The following is a 22,431-nucleotide window of genomic DNA, read 5'->3' on the forward strand; positions in this document are numbered from 1 at the left end:
AGGCTAATACAATCAAACATAATGCCAACTTACTTGAGCGCTGGTTTTTAATGAAGAATAGTTTGAGTCTCTCCTTGAAGGTGTTCTCGTTCACATAGAACTCCACATGTACCCTACAACGACACCATGCACATCATCAAGATGCACATTTTTATTTGTTAAGATCAATATTTATTTGTCAGTACACACCAATTTGATCCACCACTGATCAGTTTAATATCCTGTCAGAAATTCTAAACCTGACTAGAGTCTGTGCCTAATACCAGCAGTCCTGATCCCCCTCACTCTGTCTCTGGCCTGTTCTTGTCAAGTATGTTTGTGAACATTCCCAATGATCCCAGTGAAGTCATTACATCATTATTTATAGGAGGAAAGTTCCCTGTACTTAGAGATGGGTTATATACATGTTTAAGTTTATTTTCTGGGTGCACCAGTCAGATTATTACAATTAATTGTATGTAGTTCCCGCCTCCAAAGTTGCCTATGCCCATATACTCAAAAGTGGAAAATTCTGTGGAGGTCTGGTGCTCCATCTGGAACACGACCAATAAAGCTTTCAATCATTTATCTAATTTTGGCTATCATGTACACACTTACACACTTATGAGTAAGGCTTTTAAGCATCTTATTAAAGCGATGAACAGTTCGGATCTCTTTTGGAGATCATATGAAACAGTGCCTCAGCCATGCTTTTTGCAGAGAGCATCAACAGAAGCACAGATGCTTCTGGAGACTGCATACTGTCGTTCTCAAGGGCTAATACAATGTGCTAATATAATGTGCTAATATAGTAATTTCAAATATCTTGGCAGCGATGTTAGTAATGACTGCAAGTTAGATAAAGAAATTACTGTGCATATTCAAGCTGCCTCACATGCTGTGGGTAGGCTGAGACAGAGTCATCAGCTACAGGGAACTAACAACAGAAATCAAACTTAATGTGTACAACCAGTGTGTTATTCCAGTGATGGTGTACAGAAGTGAGACTTGGACTTTATACTGCCATCAAATCAAAAATCTAAGAACCATCCAACAATGGCATCTTAGATCCATTCTCAAGATTAAATGGGATGACTACATTACAAATGATAAAGTTCTAGGACGTGCTAAGTCTGAAGACATTGAGAATGTCCCTGGCGGGAAAAAAATGTACTTTATTGTATTTAAAGTATATTCATATTTTCAATAGTATATTGAAAATGTACTTACACAAACTGTACTTTTTGTAAATATATAAAAAGTATACTAACATCATGCTTTCATGCTAACACTTTTAACACACTTTAAAATAATTATACTATATTACACTTTATAGAAATGTATTATACTAAAATATACTTTAAGTGAAAGTTATGTGTAATTTCTAAAGTGTACTAATTTTTAAGGTACTTATAATACAAAGTACTAATTAAGCATATATTAGTACATATAAAGTCATATACTTAAAGTATACAAAATATACTTTAAGTTGTTCCACTTTAGCACATAAAAGTACACTAAATACACTTCAAGTTGCACTTTTCTACAATTTAATTACAATTAACATATATTTAGTACAAAATTAGTTGTTCCAAAATAGCATGCCTCAAGTTAACTAATCATAAACACACTTGAAGTATATTGATGATTAGTGTGGCTTCAAGTACACAAAAGTATGCTAAATTTTAGTACACTTGGCACATTTATTTTTCACCAGGGGTACTTATTAGAAACAAACTGCTTTGGGTTGGACATGTTGCACGTTTGCCAGATGACCGGTCAGTCAAAGCACTATTTTATGGTGAACTGGCAGAAGGTTCTAGAAAGATCGGTCGTCCATTTCTTAGATACAAAGACACTATCAAGGACATTCTGAAACGTGGTCATGCACTACACACATAGCCTGGGCCCGCCCATCCTAAGCGTGACGCAACATGAGGGCCTGTTGCGAGCTTAGTCTGGCCAGGCAAGCTATCTACAGCTCTTCCAAGCTCCCGAAAAATCGGGAATCAATCAACTTTGAGCATCTCCAACGGCCCTGGGTAGAGGCGTGTTCAAGGCACTGATGTAGTAGAACTGCGACCGGAAGCCATAGATTGTTTACAGAATCTATGCCGGAAGCGCTTCATTCACGCTTCCGCATCTATTACGCATAGATGCTGTATTGAAAGCATTCAACGGGAAGTTCTCATTGAAAATGGAGCAAAGAGCAGCCCTGGAGGTATTTATTGAAAGGAAGGACGTTTTCGCCTTGCTCCCGACCGGCTTCGGTAAGAGTTTAATCTACCAGTTAGCCCCGTCGCGTCGCATACGTCAGAGGAAAAAGTGATGTGATTGGTTTAAGCTTCGTCACAGCCTTTTCTGGCTTCGACCAGTAGCAAACTGAGGCATTTCAGGGAGGCGGGTCAACCACGGGCTCTGGGAAACGGTTGGGCTTAATATCTTGGCCAGACCAATAGCACGTAGAGCTTTGTCGCGTTAGCCAGACTACTACACACATGGAAGGACACTGTAGCTGAGAGGCCAGAATGGTGGAAGTGCACTTACAACATATGCAAAAAGATAGACAGTGACAGAAAGGAAGACAACAAAAGAAGAAGAGCCAAGCACCATAAGAAGAGAGCTTTGAAATGAAAGGACACCAAGTGAATCAATTAAATGTCTATCACTGATTGACTTTCATCAGGAACTTTCACATCCATATTTATAGCCATTCATACATGACCATGTACTACGTCTCTTGTAATCCCTCTTGTAATTTGTATTTACCCGTATAGGGTCTTAGGCGTGCGTGCGTGTGTGTATGTGTGTGATTCTAGAATTTGGGGTACATTTCGCATCTCTGAGATAAACCTTTTGTTATTTTCCACAAAATAAATCTTTATTGAATCAGTTTTGAACAATAATCCAAATTATGACAAACTTTCACCAATAGCAATGCTTGATGTACATTTTAGACCCAATTTATCCATAAAACATTAACTAAATGACTCCCGGTAGCATGGTGGTGAATGGTTAGCATTGTCGCCTCACAGCAAGAATGTCCTGGGTTTAAGCCCAGTGGCTGACAGGGGCCTTTCTGTGTGGAGTTTGAATGTTCTCCCCGTGTCTGCGTGGGTTTCCTCCAGGTGCTCCGGTTTCCCCCACAGTCCAAAGACATTCAGGCAGGTTAGGCTAATTGGTGGCTCTAAATTGACTGCAGGTGTGAATGTGAGTATGAATGGTTGTCTGTCTCTATGTGTCAGCCCTGCAATGATCTAGCAACTTGTCCAGGGTGTACCCCGCCTCTCACCCATAGTCAGCTGGGATAGACTCCAGCTTGCCCTCAACCCTGCACAGGATAAGCGGTTATGGATAATAGACGGATGGAATAAATAACTCTCACCCCCACCCCCCATATTATTGCCTGTCTTCAACTACTGATTCATACATTCAACTTGAAGGAACATGAAGTGATTCAGTTTAACAATCTCTTTTTTTATTCTATTAACTGTTATAAAATCAATTGCATGGAAAGTCTATTGTTTGTATTATGTGAAATTTCAATCGTAAAAAATTTTTTTTTATCCATCCCAACATTCTTGTCAATTCTGTTAACTCTGTTATAAAAGCATTACGTCTTTTCCTGTGAAGGTTGCGGACACTCGTAGAGGGATCTAATAGCCCTACTCCAAGACAACATATCAAGATCCTTTACATTCTTTGGTTTATGCATGTGGACTGACCTCACCAAACCACAGGTGTAAATCAGGTATAGGGTGTAAGTCTGGCCTGAGTTTCCCAAAAGCATCGCAGCACAAAGATCATCGTTAAATGGTAGAGCAAGAGGCACAATGAACACTCTCTCTCCTAGTTAAGATGCTCTTAGCATTAAGAGGTTTTTGGGAAACCCACCCCTGAACTGCTAAGTGTTAACCCCATGGCAGGGGCAACAGGGTTTTGCAATAAAATCCGACAGAATTCGAGATGCCATTTCAGTGTTCCCAAGAGTCCTGGGATGTCAAGCTACAAAACAACCACAACAGTGATCCATCACCATATTTTAGGGAGCATTTCCTCAAACAGTGGCCCCATTTTTCACCAAACATGTTGATGTGTAAGGCCAAAGATTTTTTTATTTGTTCTCAGCAGATCAAATAACACAGTTTCAAGTACAGCTTAAATGAGGCTTAAGTTCAAATGATGCATTTTGGAAGCTATGGACTTATTTTATGTAACTCTTCCAATCAGCTTGTTGTAATGGAGGTGATAGGTAATACTTGATTTTGAAACTTGACAAATCCAAGGATCTTGGGGTGCTTTGCATCCCTCACCATTCTCTATACATGGTCAGAAATAGGGGTACAGCAGGAGTCCATTTCTGTACTCTATAGTACAATCTCCACTAATCTATCCCTTAGGGCTTGTTCTGCCCTTCAGGCATTTACATTTTCATGTATTTATTTTAATAAATTTCATTTCATGTATTTATTTTAGCGCATCTTTATTTCAGGTAGACTTTTATTTTGAAATCTTTTTTTTTGCGCTAAAACCATAAGTAGATGATAGTACGATAAATTGACAAGCGGTGCAGACGTTCATTCATTCAAGATGGAGGCTTCTCACTTGATTCCCCGGAAGAAGCATCGCTTGTATGTATTACATATCTGTTGTAATTAAATAATTCATGTTGATTTATGCTGTAAAAAAAAAGAATTAAAAGGCTATAGATAACTTGTTAGCTTGCAGAATGCTAGCTACTCACTGTGGTCTCTCATCATCAGTCAGTTAGCTTGTCAGGTAGTTGTATAGTATGTTATGTGTATGGAAACTAGGATGGTAACTAGTTAAGCTATTCTGTTGTTTTTTTCCTAGTTTCACTCTCTTACTCTAGACTCTATGTCTATCACCTATTGGATCCAGTTCAATGTTAAGAGTGAAAATAAATCATCAAACCAGGATTCAGGTATTCTTCTCATTCATGGATTTAAGAGAGTTTAGCTGACTGTATAGTTGGAGTTGCCACACTTCAGCGAGGACAGTACAGTGAAAAAGCGTAATTCATTGGAGTGTCAACATCTTCAGAAGCAAGATAAAAAAATAAAAAAATAAAAATGGAATTAGCAAGGGCTGACAGTGCATCTGCACGCACAAGAAAATCAAAGAGCTCTTACTCCTCAACATCAAGTGCCTCAGTAAAGGCGTGTGCTAAAGCAGAGGCAGCAAGGGCGGAAGCTGCATTTGCAGAGGAAGAAGCAAAACTAAAGGTAGAAAGAGCAGCGAAAGAAGCAGAGCTACAACTAGGAAAAGCAAAGTCAGAAGCTGAACTCAGTACACTCGCACTTCAAAGAGAGGCAGCTGCAGCTATGGCCTAAGCCAAGGCAGCTGAAAGAATAGACCTGGAAAGTTCAAATAAGACTGATTCATCTTCTCATATAGTTTTGCAAGATGAAATTGCAACACGCACTATGGAATATGTTGTAACACAAGCTGAATGTCGCATGCCATGGTCTCCGCCATCTGTCCATGCAACACAGCCTAACACAGCATCATCAGAAGCAAGCTACATCACATGGCATCTTCCAGGGCAGCACAAATAAGGCCGAATCCCATTTCACCCCTTGGACCAACCCCTTAGCCCTTCCCCTCCATTTTGCGCGTTCACGTGAAGGGGTAGGGGTATCCCAATCCCAGTTAACGCGGAGGGGTAGGGGAAGGGGGAGGGCTTCTGTACCCCTCCAAACGGAGATTTTCCTGGAGCTGACTCCGAACGAAGGGGTTTGAGTGATTTCCCACAATGCCATGCGGATTTCAGCGAGATTTCATGCGGATTTCAGAAAGATGGCGGTTCCCGCGGCGAAAGATTGTCATAAATGTATTTTCTCCATTATTTACGTGTTTTAAGTTGTTATCCAGAGGAAACACGCCGCTTGATTCGCTTTCGAGCTGAGAATGAGCAGCGATTTCTGAAATCCAAGCTGCTGCTAAAAAGCTTTGGGAGTGAGTATTGTTTTCGGTTGCTTTACTGCGTACGTTTTGTTCTGTTATTCTCGCTTTTATTGTTTACATGAGTGTTCTGACACCTCATTCTGTCGGATGTGGTGCACGAAGCGCCAAAGATATCCCATTCAGTGGTGTTAGTTAACAAATCACACCCTGCCAGCAGAGATTTCTGTTCTGGCTCTGACTGTAGCGGCTGGTCGCAGCCAATGACGCATTTGGTCGCGTTTTGCTAACGTAAACGCTGACGGAGGTACGCGATGACGTATGCGATCGTTGAAGGGCTATCCCAATACGTAAGGGTTGAATTTCAAGCCCTATCCCTTGTAGCTCAGTTTCAAGGGGAAGGGCCAAGGGGAAGGCGGAGGGGAAGACGGAGGGGTAGGGGTAGAAGTTAGAATTGGGATTGGGCCTAAGTGTCACAAGAAGAGGATGAGACCCCTAACAAATCGTCTGGCCATAATGCAAAACCCAAGACAACACATCATCCTCATAAGTCGCAGTTAAAGGCTACAGCTCCGTCATACATTCCTGTGTATGCTCCGCCCACCCGAAGTGTGACACCTGAAACAGAACACCTGGCACGATACCTGGCTCGTTGTGATTTAGTGAGTACAAGTCTCTATCAATTCGATGACCAACCTGAAAACTATCTGTCATGGCAGTCATCATTCAACAATGTTACTACAGGCTTGGGACTAACATCCACTGAAACGTGAGATCTCCTGATAAAGTGGCTCAGACAAGAGTCTGTCAGACACATCAAAAGGATTCGCTCTGTGCATGCTGGGAACCCAGATGTAGCACTCATAAAGGCTGACCACCTCCGAGAGTGCTATGCTGCACCTGAGGTAATGGAGAAGTCTCTGTTCAAAAGACTGGATGAATTCCCAAGAATTTCAGCCAAAGATTACAAGAAGCTAAGGGACCTAGGAGATCTCCTCATGGAACTTCAGGCTGCAAGAGAGGAAGGTTACCTCACAGGATTGACCTACCTGGACACCGCCAGGGGCATTGGACCCATTGTGGAGAAACTCCCATACAGGCTACAGGAGAAATGGCTTACGGTTGGCTCAAGATTTAAGGAAGAAAACAACGGCCATTTCCCTCCATTTGATTACTTTGCTGATTTCATCTGTCATGAGGCACAACGAAGGAATGACCCCAGCTTTCTTCTTCCATGTGGCAGCAGCAGCAGCTTGAAATCAGACAAAGCAGGCTTGAGAAATTATGGAAACAAAATAGCCGTTCACAAGACAGATATGTCTTCAGGTAAAGACCCACCTACAAACTCACCTGAGAAGAAGCCTGATGGGCCAGAGAAAAATTGTCCCATTCACAAAAAGCCTCATGCGCTGAGGAAATGCAGAGCATTCAGAGGCAAGAGCCTGGAGGAAAGAAAGAACATTCTCAAAGAACATGGGATTTGCTTCAAGTGCTGCACATCTGCCAGTCATCTTGCAAAGGACTGTAAGGCAACAATGAAATGCTTAGAGTGTGATAGCGACCGACATTGTGCTGCCATGCATCTAGGACCACCGTCTCAAGTCTACAGAAGGCCGACACCCCCACCAGACAATGGCGGGGAGGAAGAGGAAAACAGCGGCGACAGCACAGCCATAAGTTCACAATGCACCCAGGTGTGTGGACCAGGCCGAATAGCAAGATCCTGCTCGAAGATCTGTCTAGTTCAAGTGTATCCTCAAGGTAAACGTGAGAAGCTAATGTGCATGTGATTTTGGACGATCAAAGTAACCGATCATTGATCCGATCTGACTTCTTTGAGCTGTTCGACATCAAAGGCCAATCATTCCCCTGCTCACTCAGGACCTGTGCCGGGCTGGTTGAGACATTGGGCAGGAAAGCAGAGGGAATTCAAGTTGAATCTCTCGATGGGCAGACTAGCCTAACGCTACCGCCGCTAATTGAGTGTAATGAGCTACTCAATGACCGCTCTGAAATACCAACACCTGATGCAGCCCGCCACCATCCACACTTGCGAAGTGTTGCTCCTTACATACCAGAACTTGACCCCAAAGCGAAAATCCTCATCTTGCTAGGCAGAGACATTGTTAGGGTCCATAAAGTCAGACAACAAGTCAGTGGACCTCATAACGCCCCCTTTGCGCAAAGACTGGATTTAGGATGGGTTCTAGTCAGAGATGTGTGCTTAGGGAAAGCACATAAACCAACGGTGAGCACATTTAAGACAAATGTGCTACAGAACGGCCGTCCCTCCATCCTCAAACCCTGTGAAGGTTTCATGAAGCTCACTGAGGGTGTGTCCTATGGCAAGGAGCAGAAGAACAAACCCTGTAAGGTGTCATTGGAGGACCTTGGACACAAGGTCTTCGAGGAGACAGATTTTGACAACAAACCTGCACCGTCCATCGAGGACACAATCTTTTTGGAAATCATGGCTCGAGAAATGTACAGAGACAAGTCAAACAACTGGGTTGCTCCTCTCCCCTTCAGAGTTCCACGTCAACTTCTATCCACCAACCGTGAACAGCTGTTCACCCGCTCCACCTCCTTGGAAAAAACCTTGAGGAGGAAACCAGAGATGAGAGATCAGTTCCTGGAATTTATGAAGAAAATATTTGACAACAGACATGCAGAAGTGGCTCCGCCACTGGAAGAGAATGAGGAATGTTGGTACTTGCCCACCTTCGGGGTCTACCACCCACGAAAGCCCGAGAACATCTGCGTGGTGTTTGATTCCAGCGCCAAGTACTTTGGTATGTCACTGAATGATGTTCTTCTCTCAGGCCCAGATCTCAATAACTCACTCATTGGGGTGCTGATCCACTTTCGCAAAGAACAAGTAGCAGTGATTGCCGACATACAGCAGATGTTCCACTGCTTCCTCGTCCACAGAGACCACAGAAACTCCCTGAGGTTTTTGTGGTACAGAGACAATGACATGTCTAAGGAGGTCATCGACTACAGAATGAGAGTCCATGTTTTTGGCAATAGCCCGTCCCATCTGTGGCCATCTATGCACTAAGGAGAGCCATCCAAGAGGGTGCACACAAACATGGAGAAGACACCGTTCAGTTTGTTGAACGTCATTTTTACGTAGATGATGGACTTATATCAGTGCCTTGCGAAGCCAAAGCTATCAGCATATTACAGAGAACGCAGGCATCTCTCAGTGAATCGAATCTGAGGCTGCACAAGTTCGCCTCAAATAGTAAAGCCGTACTACAGGCATTTGCGCCAGAAGACAGAGCAGTTCTGAGAGACCTGGACTTCAATGGTGAAGCTACACCAGTGCAACGCAGCCTGGGACTGCTGTGGGAGACAACGACAGACACTTTCACATTTGCAGTCTCAGAACACAAGGCTTTCACTCGCAGGGGAGTTCTGTCTACAGTGAACAGCTTCTTTGACCCTTTGGGCATAGTTGCACCAGTGACCATTGAAGGCAAAAGTCTCCTAAGAGAACTCTGTGTTGATGCATGTGACTGGGATACACCTCTTCTAGAACAAAAGCTGAAGCAATGGGAGATCTGGCGAGAGTCGCTACACAACTTGAGCAAGCTGCACATCCTGCGGGCATATACTGCAACATCACTTTCCAAAACTGAACACACAGAGTTATGTGTGTTTTCAGACGCATCCACAAAAGCCATTGGAGTCGTGGCATATCTCAGGACTATTCAAGGCGAGAGACAGATTGAAGTGGGATTCATTCTAGGGAAGGCCAAGCTGGCACCACAGTCCGAACACACCATCCCTCGGCTAGAATTGTGTGCCGCAGTACTAGCCGTGGAAGTTGCAGAAATCATCCAAGACGAACTGGATATGAAGCTGAGTGCCATCAAGTTCTTCTGTGATTGCAAAGTAGTGCTTGGATACATTCACAATCAAAGCAAACGCTTCTATGTGTACGTTCACAATCGAGTTAGATGTCCGTCAGTCCACAAGACCTGACCAATGGTTTTACGTCGACACAGAAGACAACCCAGCTGACCACGCATCCAGGTCAGTTCCTGCATCTCAACTGACACAGACAACGTGGTTCACCGGCCCAGCCTTTTTGTGGAAACCAAGTCCAACAGACAGAGAAACAAGCCAAACGTTCGAACTTGTAAACCCAGAATCAGATCAGGAAATACACCCTGAAGTGAGCAGCTTCCTGACACAGACTCAAAACAGAGGCCTTACTGCCAGACGCTTCCAGCGCTTTTCATCAATGCATGCACTCACCAGGGCTATTGCTCTACTCATTCACATAGCCAGAGCTTACAGACACAACAAGTCCAGTGAGCGTAAAGGATGGCACGACTGCAAGCTCCCACGTACTGTGGATGAGTTGTCTCAAGCCAAACACATTATTATCAGGACTGCTCAGGCTGACATCTACACAACAGTTTGCAGCTCTTGAACATGGGCAGCTCCGGTTTCCCCCACAGTCCAAAGACATGCAGGTTAGGTTAACTGGTGACTCTAAATTGACCGTAGGTGTGAATGTGAGTGTGAATGGTTGTCTGTGTCTGTGTCAGCCCTGTGATGACCTGGCGACTTGTCCAGGGTGTACCCCGCCTTTCGCCCGTAGTCAGCTGGGATAGGCTCCGGCTTGCCTGCGACCCTGTAGAACAGGATAAAGTGGCTAGAGATGAGATGAGATGAGATGAGATGAGATGAGATGAGATGAGATGAACATGGGCATGCTGTAACCAAAGACGGTTCCCTTCAGAAGTTCAGACCTGTTCTTGAAGGTGATCTGATCTGTGTTGGCGGCAGATTGAAGCACGCAGACTTGAGCTTGCCGGAAAAGAACCCTGTTACCTTGCCCAAGAACAGTCATGTCTCTCTGCTGTTGGTGCGACAGTACCATGAAAATGTGATACATCAGGGCCGTCATTTCACTGAAGGGGCCCTCAGAGCAGCGGGCTTCTGGGTTATAGGCGGAAAGCGACTTATTGCCTCCGTCCTACACAAATGTGTTGCGTGCCAAAAGTTGAGACGAAGAACAGAGGTACAGCTAATGGCTGGCTTACCTCCAGAACGTTTACACACATGCCCACCCTTCACTTATGTTGGTGTGGACATCTTTGGACCTTGGCAAGTCATCTCCAGGCACACACGAGGTGGACAGGCACAAAGCAAGAGATGGGCAATGCTTTTCTGCTGCATGAGTTCTCGGGCCGTGCATATTGAGATCGTCAACTCCTTGGATACATCCAGCTGCATTAATGCATTGAGACGTTTCTTCTCCATATGAGGACCAGCAAGGCAGATAAGGTCAGACTGTGGAACAAACTTCACAGCCACTGCAAAGGAACTAGGACTGAGCCAAAAACAACCTGATGTCACAGTACAGAACTTATTGAGTCAGCGTGGGTGCTCATGGGTGTTTAATCCTCCTCACGTATCTCACATGGGGGGGATCATGGGAACGTATGATAGGACTATCAAGACGGATCCTAGATGCCATCCTGCTACAAAAGAACATCCAACTTACACATGACGTCCTGTGCACACTCATGATAGAAGTGACTGCAATAATAAACGCCAGACCTCTTGTCCCTGTTTCCACTGACCCGGAATCACCTTACATCTTGTCCCTTGCAATGATACTTACCCAGAAGGTTGGAGTAACAGCACCATAGGGAGAATTCACAGACAAGGATCTCTTCAGTAGACAACGGAGACAAGTGCAAGCTCTTGCCGACAGATTCTGGCTTCGCTGGCGTCAGGAGTTTCTTCCCACTCTACAAGCCCACCGGAAATGGAGAGACTCTCAACGTGATTTGAAAGAAGGAGACATTGTGCTCCTGAAAGATAACCAAGCTGATACTTACCCAGAAGGTTGGAGTAACAGCACCATAGGGAGAATTCACAGACAAGGATCTCTTCAGTAGACAACGGAGACAAGTGCAAGCTCTTGCCGACAGATTCTGGCTTCGCTGGCATCAGGAGTTTCTTCCCACTCTACAAGCCCACCGGAAATGGAGAGACTCTCAACGTGATTTGAAAGAAGGAGACATTGTGCTCCTGAAAGATAACCAAGCTGCACGCAATGCATGGCCTATGGCGAGGATCACGGCTGTCTTTCCTGGGAGAGATGGCAAAGTGCGGAAGGTGGAACTCAGGACGTCGGATCAAGGCTCTGTAAAGATGTTCCTGAGACCAGTATCAGAAGTTGTTCTTCTTTTGCCAAAGATTGATCTTTAAGGTTCAGAGACATTTAAAGGTTAATAGTGACCTTTAAGGTCAGACGGGGAGTGTTCTGCCCTTCAGGCATTTACGTTTCATTTCATGTATTTATTTTAGCGCATCTTTATTTCAGGCAGACTTTTATTTTGAAATCCTTTTTTTGCGCTAAAACCGTAAGTAGACGATAGTACGATAAATTGACGAGCGGTGCAGACGTTCATTCATTCAAGATGGAGGCTTCTCACTGTTGATTCCCCGGAAGAAGCATCGCTTGTATGTATTACATATCTGTTGTAATTAAATACTTAATGTTAATTTATGCTGTAAAAAAACGAAGTTAAAAGGCTATAGATAGCTTGTTAGCTTGCAGAATGCTACTCACTGCGGTCTCTCATCATCAGTCAGTTAGCTTGTCGGGCAGTTGTATAGTTTTATGTTATGTGTATGGAAACTAGGATGGTAACTAGTTAAGCTATTCTGGTTTTTTTTTTTCCTAGTTTCACTCTCTTACTCTAGACTCTATGTCTATCACCTACTGGATCCAGTTCAATGTTAAGAGTGAAAATAAATCATCAAACCAGGATTCAGGCATTCTTCTCATTCATGGATTTAAGAGAGTTTAGCTGACTGTATAGTTGGAGTTGCCACACTTCAGCAAGGACAGTACAGGGCTTATTATTGGACCTCAAGGTAACTATGTGGACCTTTTTAGGGCCAAAAAGGTGCACAGATGTTCCAAATCACTGTATAAAGGGTACAAATAAATACTTTAGAGGGTACTGCCTCAGTGACAAGCCATTGTACCCCTAAAGGTACAATATACTTTATTTTCTGAGAGTGCACTGAGATGGCAAATTTACAGATGTTCCAGGTTTTTGAAACTATTATGGTCCTGATCATGCTGACTTTTTTTTTTTATCTGCTTCTACTATTTGTTTAAACATTATTTACCTAAATTCACCACTGGTCAAAAAGCTGTTTGGTTTTTCCCAATCACAAGGAAATTTTATGTGTACAACATTAATATTTGGTTAAAGACAACCACCAGATTTTTTTTTAACTGAAATCCATCCATCCATTATCTGTAGCCACTTATCCTGTTCTACAGGGTCGCAGGCAAGTTGGAGCCTATCCCAGTTGACTATGGGTGAGAGGTGGGGTACACCCTGGACAAGTCACCAGGTTATCGCAGGGATGACACACAGAGACAAACAACCATTCACACTCACATTTCACACCTACGGTCAATTTAGAGCCACCAATTAATCTAACCTGCATGTCTTTGGACTGTGGGGGAAAACGGAGCACCCGTAGGAAACCCACGCAGACACGGGAAGAATATGCAAACTCCGTGCAGAAAGGCCCTCGCTGGTCGCTGGGCTTGAACCCAGGACCTCCTTGCTGTGAGGCGACAATGCTAACCACTACACCACTGTGCCGATCCTTAACTGAAATAATTTTTTAAATTTCAATAATTTTTCCATATTTTTATAAACTAATACTATTAAGATTTTTTAAGTAATGCTAAAAGGTTTTTAAATTTCACAATGTTTACAATAATTATTGTCCATTGTTCAGAAGGGGCCCAATAATTCCATAGTTGACTGTAAGTTCCTTGTGTAGAAATCCATAATATCTGAAATATAGTATAGTGAAATATTGTACACATATAGTTCAGCTAATGAGCCATCACTTTTTTGTTCTTTTGTAACTTACTATTTCTTTTGTTGGCAGTAAAATTAGATTAGCAGCAGACCAATATTTTAGAGCTAAGATGGAATATCTCATTATCTGTAGCCGCTTTATCCTGTTCTACAGGGTCGCAGGCAAGCTGAAGCCTATCCCAGCTGACTACGGGCGAAAGGCGGGGTACACTCTGGACAAGTCGCCAGGTCATCACAGGGCTGACACATAGACACAGACAACCATTCACACCTACGGTCAATTTAGAGTCACCAGTTAACCTAACCTGCATGTCTTTGGACTGTGGGGGAAACCAGAGCACCCGGAGGAAACCCACGCGGACACGGGGAGAACATGCAAACTCCGCACAGAAAGGCCCTCGCCGGCCACGGGGCTTGAACCCAGAACCTTCTTGCTGTGAGGCGACAGCGCTAACCACTACACCACTGTGCCGCCCTAAGATGGAATATAATATTTTTATTTTATTATGCTCCCTTTATGTCCTAAACTCAGAAAAGGGCATCAACAGACATTTCACAAATGTGAAACTTCATGTTTTGTGAGGAAGCAGCTACACTGAAAAGGGTTCAAGTTTGGTGTGATGCACATGGTAAATAATAAGGAATGTGAAATTAAGGAATGCAGCTCAATAAAAGTTTGATTTAAATGTGATAATCGAGCGTCTGTAATTTAATAAATGCGATAATTACACAATAATTAAGCAAGAGACTTTTTTTCCAAAGTAAAATAAGAAAATCAGCAGGCACAGGGAGAGACACACTTGGAAAGACAGAGATTCTCAGGGTTGCAGAGAGAAAAAGACAGAGAGCGCGAAAGATCATGCTCTAACGTTCTCATCACTACCTCTAACCAGAATCACTGCCAAAAGTGTCGAGTCTCCATGTGACTGCAGCAGGGTTAACCCAGGATGGCATGGTGCTCTTCACCTCCATCATGTCTTTCTGTAACAATGTTACAGAGTGAATGACTCACAGGAGTGCAGGATTTCAGAAGAGCTCGCCCACACATACAAATACACACACTCTGCTTTGTGTGTGCACGCGCTGTGTGTGTATGTGTGATCATAACAGCAGGAGCCATCACTGGGCTTATTGACCAGCATTTTAGAGAGTCATCAAACAAGTGTATGAATCGTTGAAGGGTTAAAAAAAAAAAAAGCATTTCCAACTCAACTTCCCAGAGAAAAATCTATACAGAATAAACACAGATTCTCTGTTTCTCCTTCTCCATCTCTGCCTCACTTGTTCTGTGGTTCACAGTGGTTGCCACAGCAACATGGCACATACTCTGCAAAAACGATCATCAATATAGTTGGACTTGAGAATGGCATAGTGTCACTCTAAAACAACCTATGTGAGTGTGTGGAGGTGTGTGTGTGTGTGTATAGACACCTGCACATTCACGCAGTTATCTAATCTGTCAATCATGTGGCAGCAGCACAACACAAAAAAATCATGCAGATACAGATCAAGAGCTTCAGGTAATGTTCACATCAAACATCAGAATGAAGAAAAAGCGTGATCTCTGTGACATGGTTGTTGGTGTTAGAGTATTTAAGATACTGCTGATCTCCTGGGATTTTCACACACAACAGTTTCTAGAGTTTACACAGAATGGTGCAAAAGACAAAATAAAAAACATCCTGGACAATACTGGAGAAAGGCCAGGTCTTTTTTTTCCCGATGTGTATCCTGCCACATCGCCCCTATGACTGTGCTATCAAGCTACTGGCAGAAGCTGCGCTCCCTCACAACCGCATCTACCCCCTGTCAGCTAAGGAAAAAGTAAGCAATGAAGGAGTACAACGAGAAATGAAGCACTCAAGCAGGGATATATATTATATATAATATGCATACCGCAGGGTTCTTCGTTGTGAAGAAAAGAGGGTGTGGTTTACAGCCCTGCATTGACTATTGGGGCCTAAATCAGGTCGGGGTCAAGTATAGCTATCTAATGCCCCTGGTCCTGGCCACTCTAGAGCAACTTAGGGAAGCCAAGATTTTCACGAGACTCAACCTTTGGACTGCCTACAACCTGGTACACATTCAGGAAGGAGACAATGGAAGCACCACCTCTGGCCACACGGAGTACTGTGCGATGCCATATGGGTTATCTTCGTCATCAACCCTCTTCCAGTGCCTGATTACTGATGCCCTATGGGACATGTTGGGGATATTTGTCATAGCTTACATCAGCGACATCTAGATCTATTCCCATGTCCAACACATCAAAAAGGTGTTGTCTAGACTGCTCAAGAATTAATTCTAGGTAAAGGGAGAAACATATTAGTTCCATGTGCACACGCTGGCTTTCATACATCATCAAATCTGTGGGGGTGCTTATGGATCAAAAAAAGGTCACTACAGTCACTGCAGCCACTGCAGTATTTCTTGGGATTTGCCAGTTTCTACTGGTGTTTCATCCAGGGCTTCAGCACCTTAGCATCTCCCCAAACTGCCCTCCACAAAAAAATGAGCCAAATGGCTACAGTGGAACCTCGCAGCTGACCAAGCATTCTCATGAGTCAAGGAAGCCTTTACCACAGTTCCCATATTAAGGCATCCTGACCCCTCCAAGCCATTCATTGTGGATGTAGGTGCCTCAGAAACCAGCATCAGAGCTGTTCTCTCTATGAAAAGCCTACCTAAGGGGTAGTTTTTCTAATAGCTTGCAAGCCTTACACATCATTCTCAGCATTATGTTGCAGTGCCTGTTGAAGATGCTCAAGTTGCAACCAGTTTGGGTATTCGTCATGGCTGTCATCATTTTTTTTTCTTGCATGGCTCGACAGAGCTCATCCTGAAAAGTCACCCTGAAATTATGAAATTAGTTACACTCCTAGCTCTGCATCAGCAGCTCCCACATGCAGATCTTTATGCCATACATCATGCAAGAAAAGGCAGTAGTAAAACAGACCGTGTTTAATTCATGAATTTTGGAGATAAAGCCATTGTCAAAGATTTGACCTGGTGTACACTTCACAGGGTTTTTTGGTCGGATTCCATATGAATAATAATTTGCAAAACTATTAAAGATAAAATGTTTTTTGTATAGCTATAAGCACAACCACTACAACCAGAAGCAAAGAATTACACAGATGATGCAACAACTGAGTATTTGGGTCTACGCTTGCCTTAATATATTTGCATTTAGACATTTGCAAACTTGCTTGAGTGTGAAATTTCCAAGTGATACGGAATATGTCAATGCCATGCCTAGCCATTGCTAATACAATGAGGATACCATACCTGTCCTCACTTTGGCATGGCTGTTCACCCAGTAACAGTTCTCGGAAGCGAGCACGGCCCTGGAGGGGTGGGACATCAGGTTCACCAGTAGCCATCTTCAGTCTCTGAACATTGAGCACAACTCCACTGAGCATTTGGGAGCATTCAGAAGTCACACTACAAGAAGGAGCAAACAGGAAACAAAAACAGCCTCAATCAGTCAGGAACAGTGGAAAACCTCATAATAAATTCGACTACTTACAGGAAAATTGGTAAACTGCATGTAATGGGCAATCATAAAGTTGTGTATAAATGTTTGTATAAGACAAAGTGAACTAACACTTTTAGCTGGATTAACAAACATTTTCTGAAATGCAGATTTTCTTCTTCTTACTTGTGTGTGAATCCTGTAAAGTGTACCTGTAAGGTGTAAATCACCCACAAAGTGTATTCCTGACACAACTTATTTGCACTTTTTTGACAACCACAAAACTCCATAAGAGATCAAAAGAACTAAATGGTGACCGAAAGGCACAAGTAGAAGTTATTTTGACCCATGTCTATCTTCTTCTTCCTTGTCCAGCATTGCTGCCAGGTCAGGATTCATGTGGACCCAAGTGATCCATGTCATATTAATTGGAGCATAGTTTTACACCAGATACCCTTCCTGACACAACCCTCCCATTTCTGGGCTTGGGAAACAACCATTCACACCTACAGTGTAGTTAGATTTAGAGCCACCAGTTAGGCTAACCTGAATGTCTTTGGACTGTGTGGGAAACTGGAACACCCGGAGGAAACCCACACAGACATGGGGAGAACATGCAAACTCCACAGACAAAGGCTCCTGTCAGTCACTGGGCTCAAACCCAGAACCTTCTTGCTGTGAGGCAACAGTGTTAACCACTGCACCACCGTACTGCCTTTTGATCTATAGGCCAATAAAAATATTTAGCTGTGTAACAGCATCTGAAAAGGTCAGAATCTAGATTACAGAAAAGGTGCAGTGGTGCCTGAAAGTTTGTAAACCCTTTAGAATTTTCTATATTTCTGCATAAATATGACCTAAAACAATATCAGATTTTCACACAAGTCCTAAAAGTAGATAATGAGAACCCAGTTAAACAAATAAGACAAAAATATTATACTTGGTCATTTATTTCTTGAGGAAAATGATCCAATATTACATATCTGTGAGTGGCAAAAGTATGTGAACCTCTAGGATTAGCAGTTAATTTGAAGGTGAAATTAGAGTCAGGTGTTTTCAATCAATGGGATGACAATCAGGTGTGAGTGGGCACCCTGTTTTATTTAAAGAACAGGGATCTATCAAAGTCTGATCTTCACAACACATGTTTGTGGAAGTGTATCATGGCACGAACAAAGGAGATTTCTGAGGACCTCAGAAAAAGCGTTGTTGATGCTCATCAGGCTGGAAAAGGTTACAAAACCATCTCTAAAGAGTTTGGACCCCACCAATCCACAGTCAGACAGATTGTGTACAAATGGAGGAAATTCAAGACCATTGTTACCCTCCCCAGGAGTGGTCAACCAACAAAGATCACTCCAAGAACAAGGTGTGTAATAGTCGGCGAGGTCACACAGTAGAGCCCTGCACTCCCGCGGGAGTCCCGCGGGACTCGCGGGACCCGCTGCAAAGCAGTGCGGCGCGGGACAAATTTTGAAAGCTCATTGCGGGCGCGGGCGGGACCAGAAGTGCACATATGCGCGCGCGGGCGGGAGCAGGAGTGCACATATGCGGTGCAGGTGGGAGCGGTGATAAGCTGCAGTCCCGCTAACTAAAAACGTGCTTGAAATAAAATTTATAAATTATTAATTTATGTCTATCATATATAATTTGTGCTGGATATTTTATTTGGCATTAATAAAAACATTTTAAGATGCCTAAATTTGCAGAGAAAGTCAGATTGCCAGATTGAGTGAGAAATGGCATCTTAAACGTGCCATTGATCACTCTAAGGAGAAATTCTTTGATCACTCTAATGACTCGCAGTTCACACCCAGCTAGCAAGAGAACCACGAGTGAATTGATTTACTTGTTGCATTAGTCTACAACTTTAATCAGAGAGACAGGTTACACAGTGACGGTAGGCTTGACTCAATGCTATCCCAGAAATCCTTCCTGTAATATGCAATCTATCCGGGCTTGGGACCTGTGCCTTGTGCAACCCCAGTGGCTGGGCAGCATGATAGTGCAGTGGTGCACTGTCGCCTCACAGCAAGAAGGTTCCATGTTCGAACCTCATGGCTGACAGGGGCCTTTCTGTGTGGAGTTTGCATGTTCTCCCTGTGCCGGTTTCCTCTGGGTGCTCTGGTTTCCTCCCACAGTTCAAAGACATGCAGGTTAGCTATAATAATAAGATCAAAACTAGATCTTCCTGTCGTTTGTGGGACATTTGGCCTCAAAATTTAAACACACACACTTCTGTCTCTGTAAGGACACTCATTGGCATAATGCATTCCGTAACCTTAAAGCATATACACAGAACCATGACCTCACTTTCGTTTATAAATGCCTTGAGACCTCAAGAATGGCACAGGAATAGTTTTAAGCGTGAACAATAAATCTAATATAGTCTTTTTTACGATTAAAGTGATTTATATAGGTAGCGGTCTGAGTGAATGACCTTGATGTCCATAACGTCACAGCAGGAAGGCTATCGGTCTCATTGCCATTTCCGCTATACTAAAACACAGAGCTGACTGCAACTCTCATCCTCCGTTTTGAGCTAATTTATTGCCATGCCACGTAAATGTGCTGCTGGCGGGTGCAGCAACACGACAGAAGGTGGATTCACATGGCATTCATGGCTCAAGAATGTTCAAACTGCAAAGATTTGGATGCATTTTGTGAGAAGTTCACGGGCACATTGGGCGCCTATGAAGTGGTCTTTCCTCTGCTCTGCACATTTTACTGAAGACTTGTATGAGACCTCTGATCTGTTGAGGAGCATTGGCTATAAGCCCGTATTGAAAGAGGGTGCAGTACCAACAATTAAAGAAAAAGAAAACTACAAGAAAAGGAAAGTCTCATCTCATTATCTCTAGCTGCTTTATCCTGTTCTACAGGGTCGCAGGCAAGCTGGAGCCTATCCCAGTTGACTACGGGCAAAAGGCGGGGTACACCCTGGACAAGTCGCCAGGTCATCACAGGGCCGACACGTAGACACAGACAACCATTCACACTCACATTCACACCTACGGTCAATTTAGAGTCACCAGTTAACCTAACCTGCATGTCTTTGGACTGTGGGGGAAACCGGAGCACCCGGAGGAAACCCACGCGGACACGAGGAGAACATGCAAACTCCGCACAGAAAGGCCCTCGCTGGCCACAGGGCTCGAATCCGGACCTTCTTGCTGTGAGGCGACAGCACTAACCACTACACCACCGTGCCGCCCGGAAAAGGAAAGTATTTATTTTATTTATTGATTTTAAAAGGAAAGTGAGTTCAGTTGCATCAGTCCTCCCAGAGTGAGCTGAGGGTTGTTGCCAAAACCCGGAACGGGACGGGACATATCGCTTGGGCAGTGACCTCCCCACAGTTGTTGCTAAAACCGGTGACATCCTGTTTCATCCTGGGTTTTAGTAATTGCCTGAGCTGAGCAGTAATGGCGGAATACACAGTATGAAGAAAACAGTGAATGAGTGGAGCAGCCGTCTGAGTTCTAAACTGGATATTGCTGCCATCTCGCCCTTACGTGGAAGAAGTGAATGAACGGAGAACTGAATGAACAACTGAAAGTCAGATTGTTTCAAAAACATATCGGCCTTCAAGAAGCGAGAACACAGACAGGTAAGCTCCGACTCTCATTTGGATAAAAAAACAACAAACACAACATGTTGTTTACCTGCATTTAGATTAATACATGTAACTTGTATTGTGTGTTTAAGTTACCGGTATAAGATGATTTAATTTGCTTCAGAATGTGATTGTCTCAGTTCATCTGATTATTTAATTAGGCTTTTACGTTTTATCAGTGAAAATGCATGCATGTACATGTATGTTGCATAAGTTATAAAAACTTTCCTATTTTAATGAGAGTCAATCCACAATCAATGAAGTCAAATCAGTCTTAGTTGAGCAAGTTGGTAACGGTATTTCTTACTTTCACCATAAATTTTTATTTATATGACTTTGGTCTATAGCTGTAAAAGGCCTCGGCCTTAAAGTGCATATCATGGGTAAATTCAGGAGCAAGATCAATGTAATTCTCTTATTTTATATTAAACGTTGGTCAAATATCTGTCACATTTTGCATTTTGTACAATTTTTTTACCTTGCACAATACCAGAAAAATTCAATTGAAATCAAGCCATTTGAGGCGAATTGGTCCGCCTCTGAAAAAACTTGCCATTTGGATTTCCCAGCAAACATTGATTTTCATGACATCATCTGTGGGACACCTCCTTCTGAATCCCATGTCAGCGCTGGTTTGTTTATGAGAAAACGACCTGGTGGTTTTCTGCAAATTTCTTCAACATTATCACGTAATTATTAAAATGGTTAACAGATGTATCGTAGGAAGGTGTAGCAACACCAATCTTGATGGGATTAGTACTCATCGTTTTCCAAGAGACCGGACAATGAGAGAGAAATGGGAGCGCTTGCCGAGGACCCGGAAGTCGAGGACCAAAGCAGAGCCGAGAAAAAGACAAAGAAAATCAGCAATTCACAAGTTGCCAGGGTAAGAATTAATTCTTTTTTTAAAGATTTTTTTTGGGCTTTTTTCACCTTTATTGGATAGGACAGTGTAGAGACAGGAAATGAGCAAGAGAGACAGACGGGGAGGGACCAGGAAATGACCTCGGGCTGGAATCAAACCCAGGTCCCTGGATTTAATGGTATGGCGCCTTATCCACGACACCCCTGGTAAGAATTAATTCTGACATCTCATTATATTCTTCATCCAAAGGTGAAGTAACATTGCACTCAGGTGACAATTCCATATTTCAATGCAAAATTGCTAGCTGCTAAACTTGGTCTACACAGGCTGTGCACTGAAACCGTGCAAGCTCTCGCTGGCGCTTCCGCAGGTAATGTCACGAATCTGGCTCCAGACTACCTTGGGATTTTTCCAGATGCGTTTTATTTTATTTTTTTCTGCTGTAGACAGATGGCCTTGTGCAAAATTACCCTTCTGGATGAGTGTGTAAAGGGACATACTTTCATCTTAAAAAAAAACGAAATTGTTCCAGAATATGCACTTTAAAACTGGTTACCGCTGTGATGTCACACACTCAGGGCTGGCTGGCTCAGCGGGGCAGCTCGAATGCCAACTTTGCGGTCAATTTTAACTCTCAAAAATAAATACATGTTATTTACCAGCTGGGAGGTCCGTATCGTGAAATACC

General features: G+C 43.3%; 1 protein-coding gene across 1 annotated transcript in view; it reads right to left on the reverse strand.

Moving 5' to 3' along the window:
• The window catches only part of kcnt1a (potassium sodium-activated channel subfamily T member 1a), a 193,863-nt gene that overhangs the window by 156,740 nt on the left and 14,692 nt on the right, over window positions 1-22,431 (reverse strand). Inside the window, exons 2-4 of the mRNA XM_060936623.1 lie at window positions 20,778-20,800; window positions 17,076-17,201; window positions 34-113 (exon numbers count right to left, since the gene is read on the reverse strand). Coding sequence (XP_060792606.1) covers window positions 34-113; window positions 17,076-17,201; window positions 20,778-20,800 — 229 coding nt within the window. The remainder of the gene's footprint in view (window positions 1-33; window positions 114-17,075; window positions 17,202-20,777; window positions 20,801-22,431) is intronic.

This window comes from Neoarius graeffei, chromosome 12, assembly GCF_027579695.1.
Source record: "Neoarius graeffei isolate fNeoGra1 chromosome 12, fNeoGra1.pri, whole genome shotgun sequence".
In the NCBI taxonomy this organism is placed as follows: domain Eukaryota; kingdom Metazoa; phylum Chordata; class Actinopteri; order Siluriformes; family Ariidae; genus Neoarius; species Neoarius graeffei.